The 22,789-nt window shown below is 37.7% G+C and overlaps 2 protein-coding genes across 2 annotated transcripts; one reads left to right on the top strand and one right to left on the bottom strand.

Moving 5' to 3' along the window:
* The first annotated feature begins 6,797 nt into the window (after window positions 1–6,797).
* On the top strand, window positions 6,798–8,262 carry LOC121758361 (AIG2-like protein D). Its single transcript, XM_042153771.1, has 5 exons — window positions 6,798–6,914; window positions 7,248–7,321; window positions 7,595–7,678; window positions 7,765–7,848; window positions 7,989–8,262. The coding sequence occupies exons 1-5, from the start codon at window positions 6,839–6,841 to the stop codon at window positions 8,130–8,132; spliced, it is 462 nt and encodes a 153-aa protein (XP_042009705.1). The 5' UTR covers window positions 6,798–6,838; the 3' UTR covers window positions 8,133–8,262.
* A 920-nt stretch (window positions 8,263–9,182) lies between these two features.
* LOC121756986 (calpain-type cysteine protease DEK1-like) lies at window positions 9,183–22,615 on the bottom strand. Its single transcript, XM_042152429.1, has 32 exons — window positions 22,218–22,615; window positions 21,852–21,994; window positions 20,492–20,742; window positions 19,790–19,972; window positions 19,570–19,705; window positions 19,228–19,358; window positions 19,029–19,143; window positions 17,961–18,939; window positions 17,747–17,857; window positions 16,984–17,042; window positions 16,726–16,888; window positions 16,037–16,310; window positions 15,754–15,904; window positions 15,515–15,626; window positions 15,266–15,431; window positions 15,067–15,137; window positions 14,869–14,960; window positions 14,602–14,764; window positions 14,368–14,439; window positions 13,653–14,030; window positions 13,456–13,571; window positions 13,064–13,361; window positions 12,639–12,958; window positions 12,165–12,516; window positions 11,761–12,081; window positions 11,568–11,672; window positions 11,338–11,466; window positions 10,880–11,260; window positions 10,392–10,529; window positions 10,075–10,311; window positions 9,532–9,921; window positions 9,183–9,452 (listed from the first exon to the last, which is right to left on the bottom strand). Exons 2-31 carry the CDS (start codon window positions 21,971–21,973, stop codon window positions 9,616–9,618), a joined length of 6,432 nt encoding a protein of 2,143 aa, XP_042008363.1. The 5' UTR covers window positions 21,974–21,994; window positions 22,218–22,615; the 3' UTR covers window positions 9,183–9,452; window positions 9,532–9,615.
* Between the last annotated feature and the right edge of the window lie 174 nt (window positions 22,616–22,789).

Genomic DNA, 22,789 nt, shown 5'->3' with positions numbered 1-22,789 from the left:
TACCCAAGATAAGAGGTGGCACATTGATTTGCAATGCAAGTTGCTCAAAATGTCTGAAATTGAATTTTTAACCATGATCTGGAAATGGGTCACAACTTTCATAGAAAAAAAAGAAGTATTGACACCCTGCTTTGCAGAACGCAGGTCGATCAATAATGTTAAACAGACAGGGAGACATTTCCGTTAAGAATGTTCAAAGAAAGAGATTTTCTGGAAATCCAAGTAAGTACTGCTGATTAAATTTGTCTATTTCATCCATGTGGTGGGGATATCTTGAGTCTGTCGAAGGTATTCGAAAGAAAACGAATCGATGCACGAAAATCCGTGTAGGGAAAGTCATCAACTAAAGCCACTTACTGTGTGATCCAACGTCATTAGACTAAGTTCATATCTCAGATCGAGCGTTTCTATAAGGTCTCATGAAATGTGATGGGATCAACACTTGCTTTCGGATCTTACATGAGTGGCTTGGCCACAATGAGGATCTATCTTGTGCTATTCCCTTATAGCACCGTTCCTCGTCTTTCTTTTCAACAGTTGCCCCTCTCGTGCTCTTATGCATTTGGGCATTGGCTCTTCTTGTGCAAAAGTCGTATCGCCTTAGATCCCGCGTTCGTGCTTAACTCTTATCTAGCATCGTCTCAAAATTTGTTGCTCGGGAAAGCAATAATAGGATTTATGGTTCATCCTTCATAGTTCAAATTTGAACTACATTCTCTAGGAAGGTTCTTATTTCCTTTCGATTCTTCTTTATTTTCTTCATCAGGTGGGCATTCTCGTCGCACTTGGTTCAAGCGACCTCAAAATCTCGCTTCTTTAACTTTCACCTCGGTTGAACGTCCAGGAGTAATTGATCGAGTCGATTACTTGGGAGGATCTAGCGAATAAGTCTAGATCTTTACTGAAGAAAGGTGTGGATCTCAGAGCAGGAAAGAAACTGAGGCTCTGATACCACTCTGTCACGACCGCACTTTGCTAATGATAGCAAAAGCGGGAAATCCGTGACTAATAAGTGGAATTAACGAAACGAGGAAAGAACTCAAGGGACTTGCCGAAAGGCCAATCAATTGATACCACAAATTAGAAGCCAAGTATTTGATTACAAGATCTCAAAATAGAATGATTCACCATATCAACTAAAACAGAGTTCGAAGGTGAGACTTTGAAATTCTCACTTGACAAAAGTACAGCGGAATAGGTCCTTACTAAACGACTTCGTGTATGAAGACACGAATCGTAGAGAAATCCACTTGATTATTTAATAACATCGACTCCGATCAATATTTCTTCCCCTTGACGTTCAACCTGCACATTTATAAATACATGTAGGGCTGAGTACAGGAGTACTCAATGGACACGTGCCGAAAACAAAACATACATATATAAGTTGTCATCCATCAACTGTATCACACGGGGGTTTTTCTTAAAAAGGTCCGAGCATACTAAATTCTTTTGTGATCTTAAAAGTCCGACTGCAGTCTATGTTCTTGGTGTATCCTGCCATGTCTGAGAATCTAGTGTACCGTGAAGGTGGCCACCTTCAAGAGTACCCTCGCCGGCCAACCTCTCTATGATGGCTCACGGCTCTTGTGCACATTATTCCGAATAGGATTTGCGGTCCTATTGGGAACCGAATTCGTTACCAAACTTTTGGCATCGCCAAACTCTCGGCATATAGCCCTATCAGACAGGTCTCGAAAACAAACATTTTATGGCATGACAACAACTTTTAAAATAAATCACATCTCCATTTTGAGAAAAGATGATATTTCGTAACTTCAAAATATTTACTTTATATCCACACTATAGTGCTGGATATTAAAAGAAAGCCCACCTCGTATGCTTATCTCCAATTAAATTCCTCTTTAGGCCTCACTTGCCCTTGAATATTTTCTCCCTTGAAAATAAATAGCGTAACACGCTAATTAGTACTTGAACTATTTTTCTGAAAAAGAATGCATGCATCCTATAGGATAGCATCTATCTCTTAGTTTCGGCTCATTGGATTTTTCTTAAATCCTAACTCGGCTTTACTGCTCTGCAGCACTTAATTATTCTCTTTACTTCTCTTGGAGAAATTCTATTTCTCTTAATAAAATATGGATTCTTAAAATCTCTCCTTAAATTCCTTCTTCTTCGGATTTTTCTTAAGGTCGCCCATGGCGTCACGGGGCGACGCCGGTCGGCCCTTCGCTTCTCAACTTCAATATTTTCCATCTCAGGAACTCAATAAATTCTCGAGACCAACAATTTTCCTCGGCCCCACTACTAATTAGAATTGGCGAATGCTTCATTCCCATTTAATTTATTTCTAGTCCAAAATAATTAACTCCAAGCCCAGTCTCCCCTTTTTTTTATTCCTCGGCCCAAGATCCTACTTCCACAATACTAGTTCAATTAATTAATTTTGAAGGCCCAACTCTTGAATAATTTCTTTGGCCCAAGACCAATCCACTAAGCATTCTAAACATTTCCTTCGGTCAACCCTTCCCCTCCTTCATTCTTACTCTCAATTCCTCCAACAAAATCCCTAATTAGGGAACTGTACAGCGGCGCCTACTTCGTCCCTCCCTCGGCGAAATCGCCGTTTCAATCGGTTGTCGAATCTCCACCGCGCCGACCATCTCTCTTCTCCGCCTGTGAAACGCAGCTTCTGTTCTCCAACCGTGAGTCCGTAGACTAGGAACGAAGTAGCGGCGCTAATTCCTCTTCTCACCTTTTTCCGGCGAGTTTCCTCTGGAACGTAGCAGCTCCGTCTCCCTCCGTCCAGCGCCGGTGCGCGCTCCGCCGCATGCCTCGGGAGACAGCGCCTCCGGTTCTATCTCTCGGCCTCCCTCTGTTTTTCCGTCGGGCCTGCTTAGCCGACGGCTATCTGACAGAGAAGGCGTCGCCTTCTCCTCGCTCTCTCTGACGAAACGCTGCCTCGTCGGACGCCGGGCTCTGTCAGCTTCCCCCGTCGTCTAAGCTAAGTCATCCTTCCCCACTTCTCCTTTACTTGTTGTTATTTGATTGTTCTTAAACTGATCAAGCATGTGGGGTGAAAATCTGCCTTTGGTTATGGTATCATTCTATTTGCTATCTTCTGTTATGGTCATTGAGGTGATTGGGGAAATTCTTGATTGTTGAGGTGAAACTTATGTGATGTTTGTTCATGCTACTGTGGGTTTCTTATCGAGTTTCTATACTCGGTATCTATTTGACTAGCATGATGCGAGAGATGGCGTTGAGGAAAATTACCTTGGTTTGGACAGTTTCTTCGGTCTATGCGGCTGCCCTCCTTGCTCCTTCCTCTCCCCTTTGCTGCACTCGTATTATGTGAAAATTTAGGTGTTCCAAAGTGGGGAGAGAGGAGATGGTGAGGGTCTGTTTATATAGCTCTAAACATTGGCATTTTGTGCCAGATTTCGGGGAATGGTGCTTCTATTTGGAGGCTCCATACTTGGCCCCCTTTTGAGTTTGATGATTGTGCTCTTTATGCTATTTTGGTGAATGTTTTGGCTGATTCTTCTTGGTTGTTACCTCAGCCTGGGATGATGGGAAACAGAGGATTTGGTTGTCTATTTGGAGCTCTCCTAGTGAGCTTGTCTCACTGTGACCCCTTTGTGGATTTTCCTTCCTTGGTAAAACTTGGGGAGGTGGCCAAAATGGCTGATTTCAGGCCTTGCACTGCAGCCCCTAGGCTGCCCTATTTCGCCTACTAATTCCTCTTCTTAATTGAGCTTGGGTCTTCCCTTCCCTTTATTTATGTGTCAAAATTTTGACACACTTTTTGGTGTAAACTTTGTAGGTGGCATGGCTGTCCCTTGGAGCCTTGTGGAGGTGGGAATCGAGAAGAAGTGGAGGGAGAAAAGAGAGAAAGAAGACTTCCTCTTGGAGCTCTTATTTTCTATATTACTCTAGCAATCCCAAGATTTGTATTGTCCCTTTCATACATGTAAGCATGTACTATTAGCATCTCTATATTTCTGTGTAACTGTATCTCCAAGGTGAAACTTAATTAAAAGCACATTTCTTACTTTTATCATTGGAGTAAATTTCCATGAACTTGAATTATTCCATCGCAACACTTTATTTGACCCAACATCGGAAATTACAACGGAAATCTTTTAAGCCTTCTGACTATAAATTAATCGAGCTAATAAATTCGACTTAATCATAAATAAAGGATTAAAAAAACCCGGGGCTAAAAAAACCCGGGGCGTCACATCTCTGCTGTTACAAGGTGAAAAGTTAGGGCCCTTTTATGCAGTTCACTCTATATAATAATCCAATTGTAATTACAGGTACATGGAGTATTATACTCATTTATTATAATAATAAATATAATTATTTTTATAATTATTACTATATTATAATATGGATGTTATAATTGAATAAACTTTATAATTTAAAATTTCACTATGACTTTATTGATTAATTATTAATTTTAAAATATAATAATTATTATTTATTAAATTATTAATTACTATTATGAAATATTATAAAAATATAGTTATAATTATGTTAATTTTAATTATGGTTATTTATTTTATTGAAATTAAGTACGATTTATAATTTTAAATTATTTTTAAAATATTATATTTAATAATAATAATAATAATAATAATAATAATAATAATAAAATTATACTATATTGCATTAAATATGTAAGAATCCTAAAACTGAGAAAATGAATACCTAAGAAAAGTTAGGATTCAGAATCCTGGATAGTTGTACTAACTTTCCTTGTTCTCGGGATTCTGATTACTTTCCTAGTTTGATTAAAAATCGAAACAAACACATGAATTTAAAATTTAAGGAATCAGATTACTTTTCCAAACAGAATCCCAGACAGAATCCTGACAATCAAACATGGCTTTAGCATAAAGGCTATGTCCACAAATTCAATGAGTTTCAATGAGTAGAGCACAAGATGTGCTTAAAGAAATAGGAGTATATGATTATAATATGCACTTAAATTTGATGAAAATTTGAAACAGAAAACAAAACTGCTAGCCAATCCTAACACGTGAGGAGGTGGTCTATAACTATCCAAATGATTGATCTCTTTAGGCTAATTCAATTTACAAGATTATATTTCATTGTTGAAAATGTATTGTATTTGATTTATGAAATTGAATTTTATAATTTAATTCTAGATGAATAATAATAATATCATTAGTCATATATCTATTTCAATTAAATAATTTCACAACTTAATATAATTATATGATAATGAGTCATAGCAAAGGAAAGACTCATGATTGATCTCTTTGAAGATACTTACCTCTTATCTTTAAATGTTATTTATAATAATCATTCTACATTAACTAAACTAAAAAAATAAATAAAATCAAATCAAATCCTAATTAATTAAGAAACAAAATCAATAAAACCTAATCAAATCCTAACTAATTAAAAATAAAGATAAGTATGCCAATCCTGCAATATCATATCCAAATCCTATAATCTCCTTCTGTATCCAGATCTCATTTTGTAATCACTAAATCCCATTATACATCACTCACTTCATCATATTGGAAGATGTTTCATACAAGAAAAGTCTTGTTTATATGATAGGAATATATTTAAGACAGGTTAATAATTAATTCACGTAAAATTTGATTATAGTTTTCTTTTGGTATGGAGAAATTATAGTAGGTGACTACCAAACTTGATATTTCGTACAAGTTTCAATGTGTAATTTTCTATTCTTTTATTTGTCATTGGTACTAAATTTGAACATTAAAATCTTTATTACCTCTGTTATCATTTTTCCTGAATCAATGCCATAATGACTAGTTGAAATTTTGAAATGATCCAATTATGTTAATTTGTACTATATTTTTAAGTTCGTAATAATAATCTCTCTATCCATAAAAATTGCATACCTTAAAATGATACGATTTTAATATGTATTTTGTAAATAAGAGAGAAACGAAAAAAATAAAGTGAAAATAGTGTTACTGAATTATGAACAATCAAAAAAATGTAGTGATAGTGTATTAGTGTGTAGTTATTTAAAACTTTCCTTATTTAGAATTAGTCAATTTTAAGGGACGATCCAAAATAATAAAATTAGTTAATTATTATGGAATAGATGAAGTATTATTGGTCGATTGATAAATTTGTACGTTAGAATTGTGTAAAAAATTTACGCCTCCTTCCAATGATAGTTAATTTTATTGGATCATTCTATTGAACTGAGTCGTAAATTTTATTTTTTCAAAAATTGTACTCCATACTATATCTCACACTTTTTTTTCTTCATCTCTTGTTTACTTAATTTTTAAATATTCATTTTTAATCTCCTTGCTAAAACAAATTAATTCAATTAAGTTATTAAGATGAGACGGAGAGGAGAGTATTGCTACTACCTAGTACTCCCTCCGTCCCAGAAAGATTGTCTCATTTCCTTTTTCACACTTGATTTGTAAAAATAATAATAAATAATTAAAGTAGAGAGAGTGAATTAAAAGAGGGAATAATGTAGAGAATAGTTTTACCTACATTATTATTTCTCTTATTTTACTTTCTTTCAACTTTACCTATTTATTATTATTTTTGTAAAATGAGTATAAAAAATGAATTGAAACAATCTTTCTAAGACGAGGGAGTACAATTGTCTCATTATTAAAATCCATTTGTCTGTCTTATTAACATGTTATAACACAGCTGGCAGCTCGGATCATGTCACATGTTTAAACCTAAAAAAAAGAAAAAAATCAATTTCTAATGAAATGAATGCACCTAATAACGATTTTGATATATATATATATATATATATATATATATATATTTATACACGTGGTAGTAATAAGGATTCTAAATTGGGGTGAAAGAGTGGCAGTGAGGGAGAATGGCTTCTGCTCCGATTTCTAACGTCTTCGTCTATGGCAGCCTCCTTGCTGACGACGTCGTTCGAGCCCTCTTAGGTCGTCTTTCCTCTTCTTCCCAACCAGTCAGTTCCCATTTATGTATAAATAAATAAAACTTGGGAAAATTGGAATTGTGCACAACATAAAACACCAATTACTAATTAACAGCTATGTGATTCAAATTAATTTTAGGTTAGTGTTGACAGCCTTATACGAAATTGAACAAATTACTGCTTCCGTGCTATTCAATTTTATGCTTGTGCATAACCTGAATCACACATTATTCCACGAAACATGTTCAAGCACTGTAAATATTGATTGAATTTGTTGTTGCAGAAAGAAGAGAAGTTAGTTTTGCCTCATTTTGATTTGGATGTTGTGGTTTTGCAGGCAGCGGTTTAGTATCAAGGAACATGTTTACCCTGCAAATTATACGTGTTGAAGATAAGAAAGTCGATGGCAGGGTTTGATTCTATTTCTTTTGTCTGTCGAATTCATGTTTAGGTCTTCTTTTGCCTCCAATCTTGTACTCCAACATTGTTAAAATATGTGTATGAGCATTCGAACCAATTCTCCGGTTAGCTATTATAGACTTGAACCCGAGAGCACTCCACACAAACTGAGACTATCTATCCTTTGAGAAAGTATGTCTGTTTGCGATTTCAAATCTACATATACCTATAGGACATACACAACTTGACAAGCAATGCATTTATTTAATTCTATGTTTTGTTTAGGTTCTGCTCGGCATCACACCTCCAGAACTTCATATTCTGGATGAATTTGAGGATGAAAGGGAACGTGTTGATGTGATTTTGAAGGTATGTCAATTCATTTGATCTCTTTGTGCAAGCTTGTATGTAATAAGCATGTTTGAAATGTATAAGAATATCTTCATTTTGGTCAGGATGGTATGGAGAAACTGATAGCCATCACATACGTATGGGAAAATAAGACCGATCCAAACTTATATGGAAGCTGGGATTTTGAAGTAAGTCTTCTTCTTCTTCTTCTTCTAGTCCATTTGAATGATGCATGCTAGAACGCTAAGAAATTGAGCCGCTGTATTATTATTCAGTGGTCAATTTCCACAGCATAATCCCTTTGCTGTGTTGTATGATTTTATACCAGGAGTGGAAAATATTGCACATGGATGGCTTCTTGAAGATGACGAAGGGTTTCATGAACGAATTGGAGCTACCTGATGCCAACACACGAGTTGCGACGTATGATTCATTTTATGAAGGGATGGATAATAAGCACTCTATTTCTTAAATATCATGGTCCTGCAATTTCGACTGTTGATTAATCTTCTCTTCTTAGATGTTTATGTAAGTAAAATAAGAGCAATGAACAGGTTGGCCAAGTTAGGATGGATGATCCATCCAATTCATTTCCAACGTGAAAGAAGGTTGTATTATAGTTTCAAGTCTTATGTACTACTCTGCCAAAAGTTAGACACATAATTTAAGAAAATGATGTCTACAAAAGAAAAATAATTATACTCCCTTCGTTCCCAAATAATATGAACATTTGGTTAGGCACGGATTTGAATGCATAATTGGAAAAGTAAGTAAGAGATAGAAAGAAAAAGTTTTTTAAGTATTATTAGTAGAGAAAGAAGTTTCTAAAATTAAAAATTTCATATTTTTCAGGGACGGACTAAAAAAGAAATAATTCATACTCTTCAGAGACTGGGGAAGTATTATACTTTGCTAAAATAGAAAATGAGTCACTTTAGGTGAAATATTGCAAAAGGGAATACACTTATGGTAGGATGGAGGAAATATTCTATAGTGTGAGTTTTTGGAAAATATTACTCCCTCCGTCCGGCATTAGGAGTCCCGGTTGAGTTGGGTGCGGGTTTTAAGAAATGTTTGAGTGTGTAATAATTGGAGTATGTGATAATGGAATGTGGAACCCATTTGCATTATTATTTGCTTTATTCTTTGAATGTGTTTTTACTTGTGCTTTTTAGTGTTTTATTTTAATATTTTTATTTCACATTTTATGAAAATGTCTAACCGAGACTCCTAATGCCAGATGGACCGGGACTCCTAATGCCGGACGGAGGGAGTAGTTTTTATAATACTCCATCCATTTTCAAAAAATAGAGATTCCTTTCCTTTTTGTTCGTTTTTTTAAAAATAGAAACATTTCATTTTAGAAAATAGACCCCACAATTTACTAACACTAATCCCACAACTTTTTCTTTTCAGCTTTTTTACTTTATTAATTTTTTCTCTTCATCTCTCTTACTTTACTAATTTTGCATTAAAATCCGTGGCAGAATAAGCTTTAGTATGGTATGGAGAAGAGGCGCAATGGAAAATAAAGGGGATATTATGAGAAAAGAATATTTATACAATTGAGTGCTGAAGCAACAAAATTGGAGCTGGAGCTTCAAATATGCTATCATTGCCACAGCAAACTTGCTAATCCTCTCCCTAGTTTTTCTTCTCTACCTAAACCTATTCCTATTTATCCTAACACTATCACTATCAACCCTTTCTCATTTACAAATTTTCTTACATCACCTAAACTCATGTACAACCTTTTCACCTCCACTCTATGCTTCTTGTGCCCACCTGTTCACTACAACCACTCCAAACTTCAGCTTATTTTGATGCTGTAAAATAACTTTAACAATATGGAGACTAGTCTGAAAAATTACCATGGGATCCAATTCTTCAAAAACTTCATTGCAGGCATGTTTCATGCAAGCTCGACTGCTTCCCGAATCCAGCTCGCCTCACTCCTATAATGCTTCGAGAGTTATTGATGATTTCGTGAACACTGAGAGCACGAAGGGCGCTTCTTCACCCGGGTGGATTGTTGTCGGCACTATGGTGTATCCCTTTGGGTCCGGATCCAGGACCATCTCACACGATATTTCTCGGGAATTCACATAATCGGTCCCACCAACTGATTCGTGCATGTAGATATTGTAGACAGCACGGCAGCCACGGGTCTTTAGAATCCTCATCCCGATGTAGAACATCTGTGAATCATGGCTCGATTGGTAATTCCTGAAACCGGCTGTTGTCCTCGAGAAGCTCACCCCCTAAACAAACATGACACATTCGTTAATCATCACAACAAAACGAGCACGTGAATGAATGACTGTGTTATAGAGCACTGAATGCCTAATGTCAAAGGTCTCAGGTTTGAGTTCCCCGTGATAACCGATCCAATAAAAGCACCAGTAAGTTCATACCTGAGTTAAAGTTATAAACACGTGGATTGGTAATGATACATCAGTACCAGTGGCTCTCAATCTAAACTGCGGGTTTTGATGCCACGTTTCGTAGTCTTGGCATCCACCGGCGCTATAACCACGCCACTGGCTGTGGACAGGGTAACGCATTTCAGGTGGGTAGACACGACACACATATATTGATCTGAAATGGATTTGGAAATCTTGCCACGACATCCAAAATATACCATCCTTCGCCTGTATCCCCGAACACGCAGTGTCAGATACTTCAAAACAAATCCATCAAGTCGAGATTGTGCAGAAATATCTCAATTTACCCGTGGAGTATGCTTGAGCTTGTGTTTCATCCTATCTGTCCATTCAGGCGACGAATCGGACCAAGGGCCATTCCACTCAACCTCATTTGCCCAAGGATTTCGTATCTGGACAAGTTTATGGCTGTCTAGTTCACGTATCTGACCAAAATTACAAATATGATCAACATATTTCAAGTGAGGTGTGATCAATTGCTAAATCTTCTTAAATTACTAACTTGCTAACTCATCATCGCAGTGTATTAAAAACGTAACACGATGACATTTAAATGTCAACATATACTTAGTTGATATTTCAATACACTGTGTTGACATTAGTATTTAAAATGTCAACACGATATATTAAAATGTCAACACAAATTTGTGTTGACATTTTAATGTGATCATGTTGACATTTTTAATATACTGCGTATGAGTTAGCGAGTTAAGAAGAGTTAGCATTATAACACAACCATAACCCATGTAATGTATCAAAGGTAATTCATATATACCTGCAATATAGAGTAAGCATGCCCCTGCACGATCCCAGAGGACGAAATGTGGACGTCTGAACCTGAAGGGCTACCAGCGCCAAGCAAAAACCCCTCCAGTTTGAAACGTAGTAGTTGAGACCATAATCTGCCACTTGCAAGATCAATCTGAGATTGAGAGCTTCTCATGTCAATCTCCTCACCAGCACCTCCCGTAAGGTCCACAAGAGCGTCTTGGACGAGCCCGCCTTCCAATGCTTCGTACGACCCGTGAAGCTTAGCGTATGCCTTTTCTAGTATAGAGACCCACAATTCATTCCCCTTCCGGCTGGTTGCAAATGCAGGCTTACCAGGTGATTCGCATGGGATCCAATCATCGACAACAACAGGAACCCATTCCCCCTAATATGAACAAATTGAAATTAATAGCAAATCACAATTCCATCCACAGGATTGGCATAGATGAAGACTGAACCTACCTGAATGCAAAAGCGAACTGTATAAATTCCTTCGCCATTGAAGTCTGGTGTAATAATGACTTCTGATATTCGAGAAACTTCAGTCAGCACAGCAACCGCACTCAGAAACCAACAATCACCCAACCGACCCTGTTGTTCAAGTTAAGACACCGAACAGTAAGTAGAATGCAATTACATAACAAGGGGTTATAGGTTGTGATGCAGAGGAGAATATGCAAGATTGGAAGAACCTGGCAAACGTCGGAAGGATTTGCTGTTCCAGAAAATAAGCACGGGGCACAATCCAGATGCTTCTCTTTCACTATTTCTTTAGGTCTCATCCATTCAGAAACCACCTGTGGCACACCTCAAGGCCGACTTAGGTAAACCGGATCTGCAAATGAATCAGCAAAAAAAAGCCAAAAATGCCAAGTAAAAGGTTACCTGTAACTTGGATGGAGGGTTGTCAGGATCTAGAAATAACGAACGATCACTTGGAGGGAACTCCTGATCAGTAAAATTCACTTCCCCTCTTGCCAAGAGGGCTTCTTTAACAGCCAATTCTACTGAGCGCATACGTTGATTGATTTCATCCTGAGTCTCCATCCTTGGCTTCCTCAACCTCCTGGTAAATGAATCAACATCTACAATGACCCCCTCTCTGTCGGATCTCCTCTTCCTCCCACTTGAATACTGTCCATCCCAATCCACTTCGTCTCTGTCGTAGAGATCAACCTCAGCAGGATCGCTCTCCCAGTCCTCAACCTATGTAAATGGGAAAAGGGTTTTATTCATCGGCAGCAAAAGAAAAAGTTAAGCTTATTAGGATATTTGGAAGATAAGCCAACCCTCGGAGGAGAATCAGCCCACTGCCAGTTGTCATCAGGATTATCAATCAAGTTGTAATCTCCAGAACCAACGGCAGCTGGAAGGGTAGCAATCTCATCTTCACTTAAGCACCTTCCCCAAAGAAAAACATCCATTAAGTGCATCTTGGATTCAGAACCTTCACTATCCGACCTCCCAAACGCATCCATATCGGTTGGTGGCCTAACACCGATCCAAACATCTGTTTCTTGCTCCCATATGCCGTTTCCAATATTAAGTGGAAGTCCAGTCTGATAGCCATCGTAGCCACCATCAATAAAGCAAGTAGCTTCACCTATATCAGCATCTATAGTCATTGTAATAATATGCCACCTGCGACAGGATTTGAAAAATACGTAGGTGCTTCCATAAGTAGCAGAATAAATAAAACAGGAACAGTAGCCAAGAAAGGAGAAAGAAAGTTGAGATTAGTAAAGACGTGAAAACAGACAGACCTTCCATCTGCGATACAAGATGAACTTATACTCCACTCTTTTGCAACAGTAGTCTGTCTATCCCCTTTTGTAATCAACCGAAGGCCAACTTGTCCAGCCTCAATGCCTTGTTCAGAACCTGCTACAAGAATTTCCCAACAAACTCTCCGTTGGAATTCAGTTCCCAAGAGGCATACTGGCCCAGAATCGGGCTGGATCATCACAGCTGAGGAAAAGCTGACTCTCTGAGTCTGACATAAAGTAGGATCAATCTGGCCGCAGTGTCTGCCACTTGTTGTGGGTTCATCATCAACAACACAAACAGCACCACTGAGTCTGGTCTGAAACAAGATGGAAATTCAGACTATGAATGTAATTACCACCGCATAATAGGAGATATACGACTCAAAAGTAATAGATTGAATTTTAGCAATGGCAAAAGTAACCTGCTGAGCACGTTGAGATAACTGAGTTGCGCGTATTCTACGGGCAATGTTTGCCACTCTTTCACGTGCAAATGTGTCATCACGTACTGAATCACCTCCTACGGCACGAACAGCAGCTGCCATAGCTGCTGCCTCCCTACTGCCAGCATTAGGAATAGATGATATGAGAGAAGCCTCAATCTCCTTCCATTTGCGCTCTTCCTTCTCCAAAAGGGCTTTTCTCCTTTCTTTGCCCATTCCTTCCTCCTGGCGTCTCTGCATCAGAGCTTCCTCTTCCATCTCCTTTTCTCTTATATAGCTAGAAGTACATAAGTGATAAGAAGAATTCATAAGTAAAATAAGGATAACAAAGGAAAACATGTGAAAATTTGTTCCCATAACTTTCTTCTAACCTCTCCTGTATAATTTCAAATTGTCTACGATCCTCAGGCATCCATTTCTTGATTTTTTTTGCACTCAGATCTGAAAAACCAATGCTATCCAGGAATAGTCTTAGACGAACTTCATCCTGGTTAAAAAATGGTATAGAAAATTATCAGAAGGTACTAAAAACAAAATAAAAATCCATGCCAGCACAATTAGTTCATACCTGCACCCTTTCAGCCTTGGCCGTCAAACCAAGCAAAAGGAGTAAATACCCACCGAACTTATCCCACATGTAAACCCATTCTGTATCAATAGCTTCTTCAAGAGAAAGTATTCTGGCATGAGCACACATCTCTCTCCGATGACCTACATCACTGGTAACATCATTCTGCAATATCCTCCAACACTTCAATCTGGAGTAGAATGATCCTGCAGTCAGCTCTTCATTTCTTAAACGATCTCTTAACTTCATCACGTCTGCTCTGGGAAGCACAAAGTTTCCAGCCCTATCCCTTGCACTAGTAGGATCTCCAACCAAAAGTGCTGCTGAACTGGAGGACCTCTGAGGAGCGGAGTACGTCCCGGACAAAGCATTTCTTGTCTGCATAAATTAGGAATGGGTTTCAGATCTAATAAAGCATTTACTTGGATGATCAAGAGTACCGTCTTTCAGGTGAAACTAACAAAGTGCACAATATTATAAAAATGAGCATGTAGAATCCGTATGGAGTATATTATTAGGAAACACCAATTCTCAATCCAAGTCTGTGATATTAGGAAACATACACGAATTTCCAGCAAAGCTGATTATAGAATTACAGCCCCTTAGGCAATTAGGCTTTAACTACTTTTGGCCAGCTACTCCGTAACTTATTTTGAATGGGAGAGAGGGTAGAGGATACATGTTTTGTGAACAAAATAGAACTGAAAGGAATCACCTTTGTTGCCGATCGAGCAATTGCCTGTATTACAGTCTCCTTGCTCAGAAAGTGAACAGCATCTTCCATCATCTAATAGAGATGAAAATTTGGAATGGAAATTGAAGCACAAGACAGAAATGATACATATGATGGAAAATTCAAGACCAGCTCCAGGATGGTCCTTAATGGAGAAGATCTATGTGTCTTATAGATTTCAAATGACAGATGGTAATATCAAGATAGAAATCAAACCTCAAGAGTTAAGCATGACCGTGACACAGCAAATCCGAAGGCCACAACAAGTGTAATAGCAGATACAGCAGCACCAGCAAAAGGTGGATAAATTTTCAAACTGGCAACAACACCCCAGCCTTCAATTGCCAGTGCTATCCCATAAAGCAAGAGAAATGCGGCACTGTTTGAGAATGACATCAATCATAAATATCTAGCACAGTTAATAGAGTGCTCCTCACAATCTGAAGAAATAAATAATTTGATATTCCCAAGAGATTGACAAACCTGACATTTTTTCCACAATCTGCATGAGCATCATAAACATATACAGGCAATACCCTAGGAGAATAAACCACTATGGGAGGAGAAAGAAGTACCTGCAGAGTCCATCAAAAACATAAAGCATGAGATAACGTACTCGTGGGGAAAAAATTATATAATGTTGGTTGGTAGAGTAAGCTATAGTAATATGATTCAACTCACAGTCAGTGCCCTTCCAGCCAACAAGAAAAGGAATGAGAAGTAACCAACGGATGCACCGACAAAAGCTTTATCTGAAAAAAGGACTTATTATTGCATATAAGTATAATTCTGACATTAGTATATAAGGAAAAAAATTACTTAAGTAAATTTAAGCAGATCAGGTATTGCTTTAAATTAAAAGTATGAGATGTATTTTTACCTTGGAACCAACCCACAAAAAAAGCAGCCAAAGCCAAAAGAAACGCAAGGAAACAAACAAATAGCATCTGAAATCGTGTCAAGTAAAAATTATTTGAAGCCCAGTAGTGAATAACGCCAATTGCCAGGACCAAAAGAAGAACCACTAAAAGGAATGCAGCACCAATCTGTATCAGTACAGATAATCAGATCAGATGAGCTAACAGTGGCATATAATGAAATAATGACTCTTAGGATAACCTTTACTCACCGTCCATGGTTCAATTATAACTGTAACCGCTGAAATTGCCCCAAACAACAGAACTAAGCCAATAATTATAAATATGTGAGCACCACGAGAAAGCTTCCAGCTGTCATCTTTCCTGTGAGCATACATCTGAATATGTCAATACTCTTAACAACTACCCTTGCTGACAATGAATCTAACTTCTTTAAGAACCATAATAGGGAAATGCAACATCTGAATTTCACGCCTATTAGATCACGCACCATTTGAGAAGGCCAGAGGACAGCGATAAGATAGCAGGAATGCAAATCAATGGAAGCAAAGCAGCAAGAAAGTCAGCCTTTGTCGGAATCTGGCCAATCCTCGAAGTTACAATCATCATATATGATGCCCCACAAAATGATACAAGGACAGCTATAAGAGGAGGGAATCAATCCTTAGTAATGTAAGGCAATATTAAGCCCATAAACAGGACAAAGTAAGAGTAACCCCAATGCAGTTTAAAGAAAAAGATCAATAGCAACATAATAGTAAAAGAAAATTCACCTGCAAACAGCCCGATACATATAGCAGAGGAGAGAGAAAATCGATAGGTTGCAAACCATGATACAATTGGCAAGACACCTGTAACTATCAATGCGATAGCAGATGCCATGGCCCAGCCAATATACAAGGATGATGCATAGGGAGACGAAACACTTTTTGGATCCCCAGTCCAGCTGTTGTAGCGTAAGTCATCCAATGGCTTTGCAGAAATAATCCAACCAAGTGCTAATAGAGATCCAGTAAATAAGGCCATGCAAATAAAAAGAATAACACCCTGGCCAAAAATAGTATTAGCTCCAGAATATACAAGCAGAAGAGAGTGCATGGGCAATTCAAATATTCTACTGTGGACATAAATTATGTAAGGTTGAGAAATTAAGTGTGAGTTTTAGTATACAATAAACAGCCGAACCCCATGAGTTATGTTGATAGAATAGAGACACTAACATAGAATATAAAGAGAGAACGAGAGTTGAAACTGCAAAACGAAGAGTATTAATAGAAGATACAGTCATTATATGCCATGAGGGATGACAATGTATGGATATAACCCACCCACTTCCTGGTGTTATACGAGACAAAAAAGGAACCTTTGGCTGCACTCTTCAGCTACATGCGAAGGCGAACCCACATTTTTTAAAACCAAAGGCAAACCGCAAAAATGCCCAGAAAATAGGGAAAGGCTGTACCTCTTTTCTCCTTGTAATGACATGATTTCCAGTATGACCTGCATCAGTGCCACCAGAAATCCGAAATTGGTAACCATTCTGAATCCATATTGGAACACCAACTGATAGGCATGCCACCATCAAAGGTACTGTTAAAGATAACCCCAACAGAACAGATGATTTGCTGCAGATATATATACGGTCATGAGTAACTAACTATATATACAATGGAATGAATGGAAATGTAGTTTATGCTAAACATGAGTAAAAGAAATGCACCTCAAGAAGGAAAGCAACAATCCAACGGAAGTGCTTACTAACCAAGCACCAAAGCCATACTGCAAATACATGAAAGAAAATATATTACTAAAATCAACGTTGCAGAAGCATCAAGAGAAGGTAAAAAAATTATAAATATACTTTATGTAATATAGAAACTAGAAAAGTACATTGATCCAACCTTGAAGAGAAGAAGCCAAGAAAATGAACAATTTTTTCATAAGTTGTATGTGTGAACACAAATTCAAGTGGATAAATCATTTAATGATAAATCCTATATAAAGGTAGACATTACCGAGCGTGATACACTTCATGCGATTGAGTATTTGTTAAGTCCTTATGGATTGAGTATTTATGGAGACTTGATCGTGGAGATAATGGAGTCTCTTTAGCTTTATCTTATGAATGAATGAATGTTGTCCTTTAGTCTTCTAGTTGAGTCTTATATATAGCTTCCTTTAGGTTTGAGAGGATTGTTAAGTTTTGAGTTTAGAATAAGGACTGCTATTTATTGCAGGGCCTTGTCAGAGGAGTGGCCTCAGAAGAGAATTATCATTTACTATTTTGTTTCACTGTATATCAATTATACTCTCTGTTCTTACTATTCCCTGTCAGCCTCCCTCATCTCTTTTCTCTAACAGAGGATGATGAAAAACAGAACATAAATTCCATATATATACAATCCATCTAAGTCTAGAACTCAAAATAAACTATAAGAAGATAACCAATTAGCTTAAAAGCTTCCAGGCATAAACAGAACTACCTTTCTAGGTTTGGATGTCATAGACAGTTCTTCAGATTGAAGTGACCTAAGAAAGGCCATGATTGACCAGACAACGGGAGACAACAACAGCACAGCTATACCAAATTCAAACTGCAGAAAATGAGATCAAACTCATGGTAAGCATGACAATAAATGCTAAGCTGTTATCACAAACACCACTAAGTTTGCAAAAAATTATAAAGGGAGGCTGTACCTGTTGGTGTGTAGAGTTTATTAAGTTGATTGTGTTTGGACGGTAAATGGCCACAATAGTGGTCTCTATACTAAACACAAAACTGAACAAAAGCCACGACCGCTCTGGTGTACCAGTTGTATAATGCAAGAATAGTCTGCACAGTTGTAGCCATTTTTCCAGACCACGTAATCTAAGCTCTTCCGAGAATGATATTTCATTAGATGGCATGTTATCAACACTGTTTGAGTCCATCATAGCTATGTTAGTATTGTCACGGTGATCCCTATCTGCATCCAAGCTACTTCTTTGCAGTAATGCAAGGATCATAGGATCCAGTCCATTTTCTTTCAGCATCACAGCAAAATTAGGATCAAGTCCTTTATCTTGCAGTAAATTTGTTAGTTCAAGCTCTCCCTGCCCTGTTCTTTTTTTCAAGAGGGATGTAATCCTCGGATCATTCAACTTTTCCTGGAAAGCAAGTGCTAAGTTTAAGTCCAGCACCTGACTCACGGAATTAGATGCACTTGACTCACATCCCTGACTTTCCATGCCACTACTAGAACAAGCCACCAAAGACTCATTATGATCAAAACTTTTGTCAACATAAGAAGGCCCAACTTCAGTTTCTTGAACGACCGAACGACAAGAAGTACTACGTAACGCAAAACTAGGCCTTCCACTATCAATTCCCTTCTCACTATGGATACCTTCAACATGATTCCAGCTAGTAAGATCCCCGGTGCTAGGTACAGTTCCATTACCAAGGTGACCAGCATCAGCACTACTACTGCGTTTTACACTTGAACCACAACCTTCAGATGAGCTGGAGGAGGAGTTCTGCTCTTTCTTACGAAATCCTTCGCGAAGACGAATAACTGTACTCTCCAAAGCATCCCTTCTAGCAGCAGATGGGTTCGTAATGCACAAATGACGAGATACAGCAGCTCCAAGAAGCACAGAGGCCACAACTGCATAACTGATACAGTGTCCTACATACCTGTAAAAGGTTAAGACTATGAGAAACTGGATAAAAGAAAAAGTTTTTTGGTAACCACAGAATTTCTTCAGCAAAAGGATGAAACAAACCAGTAGTGGACTCCAAAACTTATTAGGAAGACCCGAGAAGCCCCAGCAACAAAAAGAGCAGCAACGCGACTCTTAAGAAGCTTAAATCCGTAGAGGCATGTGCCCACATTCCAATCTGGGAGTTATACAAACTTTCAGATTAGAATAAAGAAAAAAGTGCATAGTGGTTTAAAGTTTTACAGGTCTATAGTGGGTATACCAAGGATAATTACTGCAGCAGATGTAATTGCACCAAGCCAGTGGGATTCCTTGGCTGTTAAACCATATAAGATGGAATATACAAGCAGAACCACAAGGGAACAAAAATAGAGAAGCCCAAGGTGTAGAGCCCTGTACGGATCATATAGAACTGCTTAAGTTGAGAAGCTCGAGATAATATTACATTACAGAATGGACTCAAGCAAGAAGAAATCTCACAGCTCATAAGAGCAGGTTATATTACAAAGAAGAATTGCCTTAAAACTGTTACATTATTTTCAAGGAAAATAATTCCCTGCAGACCGCAGTGACACTGGCGCAAGTAATTAAAAGGATAACTTGCCTTCTTGATTGTCTAGGGTATAATTCATTGGGATCAGGCGGTTCAGGTAAGCAAGCCACAGGACCCACTTCAATACAGTCTGAGTAGGCAAATTTGTAAGCCCTTCTCACATATTCGTCTATATCTAGACCGTTGCCTGCCAGATATATAAGAATAGATAAATATACTTCTAAACTCACATAAACATTTTGTGGTCTACATATAACAAACTATGGCATACCATTGAAAACCATCCGACAAATAAAAAGCATGTTGATTGCTAGGGCAATTGCTGAGACGCCAAAGAAAAAACCAGAAGGAGAATACCGGTCGGATGCCTTTGCGCCCGCAGTAACATATACAGCACAAAGCTCATAAGCACAAAGCAACCCAACAGCCAGAAGAAGAAGAATTGCAACAGCCCCTGCAGAAGTTAGTCATGAGGACCATATGCATTAGCGTGCAATATGGTATGCAAAACTTAATTCCAGTCCATCTATCAACAAGGGACACATTTTGATATTTCTCTTACACATGACGTATATGTATTTCTATAGTCAGAATGTACCCTTCTACTGCCATATTCAAGAACAATTCACATCATAGTTTGAAGGATGATTTTCATGCCAAAGATGGCATAAGTAAATTGATTATAGGAATAAACGAACACTGCTTATAAGGTTATATCTACTGATTATGGCCGCTGTAAATCAGCTATTCCCTTCTCATCTGTATTATCGGGAATGTGTAGATGTAGCTATTCTTGTTCTTTTCTCTAAAATCATTGGATGACATTCAGATAACTGAAAGGAAAAAAAAAGGAAGGATTTGATACTAAGGGAAATATATAATTTGTCAGGCATATGATCAGTTCATGAAAAAATTAATTTGTAAATACAGGCTTCCAACTCTTTCCGGTCAAATCAAGGTAGGAGATACATACTTGAGCTTTGCCATTGTGTTCTCCACCAGAGCATTACAGAATAAAATGCCAAAAGTAGAGCAACTCCAGCCATTACAACAGCTAAACCAATTATATCTCTCCCGAGTATCACGATCAACCAGCATCCCCAAACAATAAGCACCACCACTGGCGAAATAACAACTATCCATGAACCCAGGGAAAGAAGGCCGCACAATATTCCTAGCTGAGGACCATGGAGGAAATTTGGCCATTTTCTAGCAAATATCCAACTGAAGAAGCAATAATCAAGAGGAACTCAGTCAAATTACAGGCCTAGTTCTTCGAGTGTTCATCAATACTTGTTTAAATTTTTCGAAACCTCCATACAAATTGAAAGCAAAGTAAAAAAAAACTGAAGATACCACCAAATTTTAAAACCAAGGGCAAATGGATCAGTGAAAATAATGGACAACAGACCACTCAAATTTTTTAATATATCTAAATTAGAAAATAGCACACACATAATGGCAAGGATAAAGTGCTGCCCACTTGATAAAATTGATCAATTATAGACGACGGAGGGCAAACAATACTGAAGGAGGGAAGAATATAATTTCAAGCTACATGTATTAGAACACATACCAGAGCTTGTCTATGGTGATTGGTGGAAAGGTTATATTCTTAGAAACTATGTGAAAAAAATATGGAACAAATTGATAAAAATATGATAGTAATTTCAAAAAAATGAGGCATATTAGAATGTTAGCATGCCGAATACCAACTACACTGGTTGCATATTGCAGTACCTAATTTCTTCCTCTTCTATCAGACATGAGTTAAACATATATCTGCCCAATGTCAATACAATTACCTGAGGATAACTAAACAATTTTATCTAGCATGAACTAGCATAGGCTGAGATTTAAAGCTCAATACGGAGAAACTGCTGTAACTACTAGAATTATGATTAACTTAGAGAATTATACCGTACCTCAAATATGCTAACCACCTAAAGGTTCTATTATGTTCGAGTTCTAATTATTCCAGCACTGGCACTAAAGAATCAAAGTAGTGGTTCCAGAATATGTTAACACTAAGTGATTCGCTGAGCTCTAATTCCAAGATACATTGAGACTCACAATCATCCATATAACCAAATTTTCCAATTTAGCAATCAAGATTAGGCCCCATGTTTAAAGGTGGAGGATAACAAAACAATACTCCTTTGGCAGCATCTCCTAACTTATTACTACTTCATATCACTCCAGACTAGCCAGATGTAATTACAATAGGCACATAACTTAAAAAGCAACGCAGCAGTTCTACCACATTAATACAGTTCATTATGAAAATGAAAGACGCTATGAAGATTGAGAGCCAAAGGGGGTAAGAGAGGCACCTATAGATGCGCCACGGCCGCCAATTGACCAACCAGAGTATAGAAAAGGAAGCAGCCCCAAGAACTGAGAAAATGGACCCTGAAATTATGCATGCCAGGATCAACTCATGCTCCTCCTCCATTTCCCCCTCCTTTTATCTCAACTACAGGCACAACAGAAACCCATCAGAGAAGTAAATTAATCCAAATTAAAAAAATAAAATAAAAAACCAATAACAAAAACCAGAAAAAATATAAATAAAATTGGCCAGTTCAACTTGCAGGGGGGCATTTGAAATTATGAAGTAAAAATTAAAACTTTCAACTTCGGGAAGCCACAGAATCAATAATTAAACAAAACCCTTAAAGCAAATACACAAAACTCACCTATTCCAGAAAAAATTGAGTCATTCCTATCAAGATTTCAGCTCAAAAAGCTACGGCCTTTAAGCACAATGTCCGTCCCTACCATAATCCACAGCAAGAAGCTAAGGGTATGGCCCTAATTTCCTACCTTCACCACATCTAAACGAGCAGAAGAAGAGGCAGAAACAAAAATTGGAATTAAATAGGAAAAGAAAGCAAGAAACCTTAAAATGCAAAGGGTAATTTTTGTACAAGAGTGTAGTGTTAAGGTCAAAGTAGATGAATTTTAAAAACCCTACTCTTTTTGACAAAAGAGAAGTGTAACTAATATGGGGTGGAAAAAATGCAGGGACTTATTAGGTTGCAGTACTGGAGAGAAAAGGAGAGAGAGCAGAGGCAGTGGAGAAGAAAAGGGTAAAGCGTGCTCGTTTGGATATTAAAATAAAATAATAAAGTAATTTGTTTTTCGGTGTAAATATAAAAAGTAACAGCTGGAATTTTGGCCGACTGGATTATCTTCTCACGCACGTTGAATGCGCGTAGAGCGTACTGACCAATGGGAAGCCGAGGTAGATGTAGGGTTGCTCTGATGC

This window comes from Salvia splendens, chromosome 12 (assembly GCF_004379255.2).
Source record: "Salvia splendens isolate huo1 chromosome 12, SspV2, whole genome shotgun sequence".
In the NCBI taxonomy this organism is placed as follows: domain Eukaryota; kingdom Viridiplantae; phylum Streptophyta; class Magnoliopsida; order Lamiales; family Lamiaceae; genus Salvia; species Salvia splendens.
This window is presented reverse-complemented; position numbering and strand designations above follow the sequence as displayed.

What these genes read in the sequence shown, in the direction of transcription:
- LOC121758361 (XM_042153771.1), top strand. Translation starts at nt 6,839, where the DNA reads ATGGCTTCTGCTCCGATTTCTAACGTCTTCGTCTATGGCAGCCTCCTT. An exon ending in CGTCGTTCGAGCCCTCTTAG is followed by an intron (nt 6,915 to 7,247) that starts GTCGTCTTTCCT and finishes GTGGTTTTGCAG; the next exon opens with GCAGCGGTTTAGTATCAAGG. An exon ending in ATAAGAAAGTCGATGGCAGG is followed by an intron (nt 7,322 to 7,594) that starts GTTTGATTCTAT and finishes TGTTTTGTTTAG; the next exon opens with GTTCTGCTCGGCATCACACC.
- LOC121756986 (XM_042152429.1), bottom strand. Translation starts at nt 21,973, where the DNA reads ATGGAGGAGGAGCATGAGTTGATCCTGGCATGCATAATTTCAGGGTCC. An exon ending in GATTGTGGAAAAAATGTCAG is followed by an intron (nt 14,765 to 14,868) that starts GTTTGTCAATCT and finishes ATTCTCAAACAG; the next exon opens with TGCCGCATTTCTCTTGCTTT. An exon ending in TCTTGTATCGCAGATGGAAG is followed by an intron (nt 12,517 to 12,638) that starts GTCTGTCTGTTT and finishes ATCCTGTCGCAG; the next exon opens with GTGGCATATTATTACAATGA.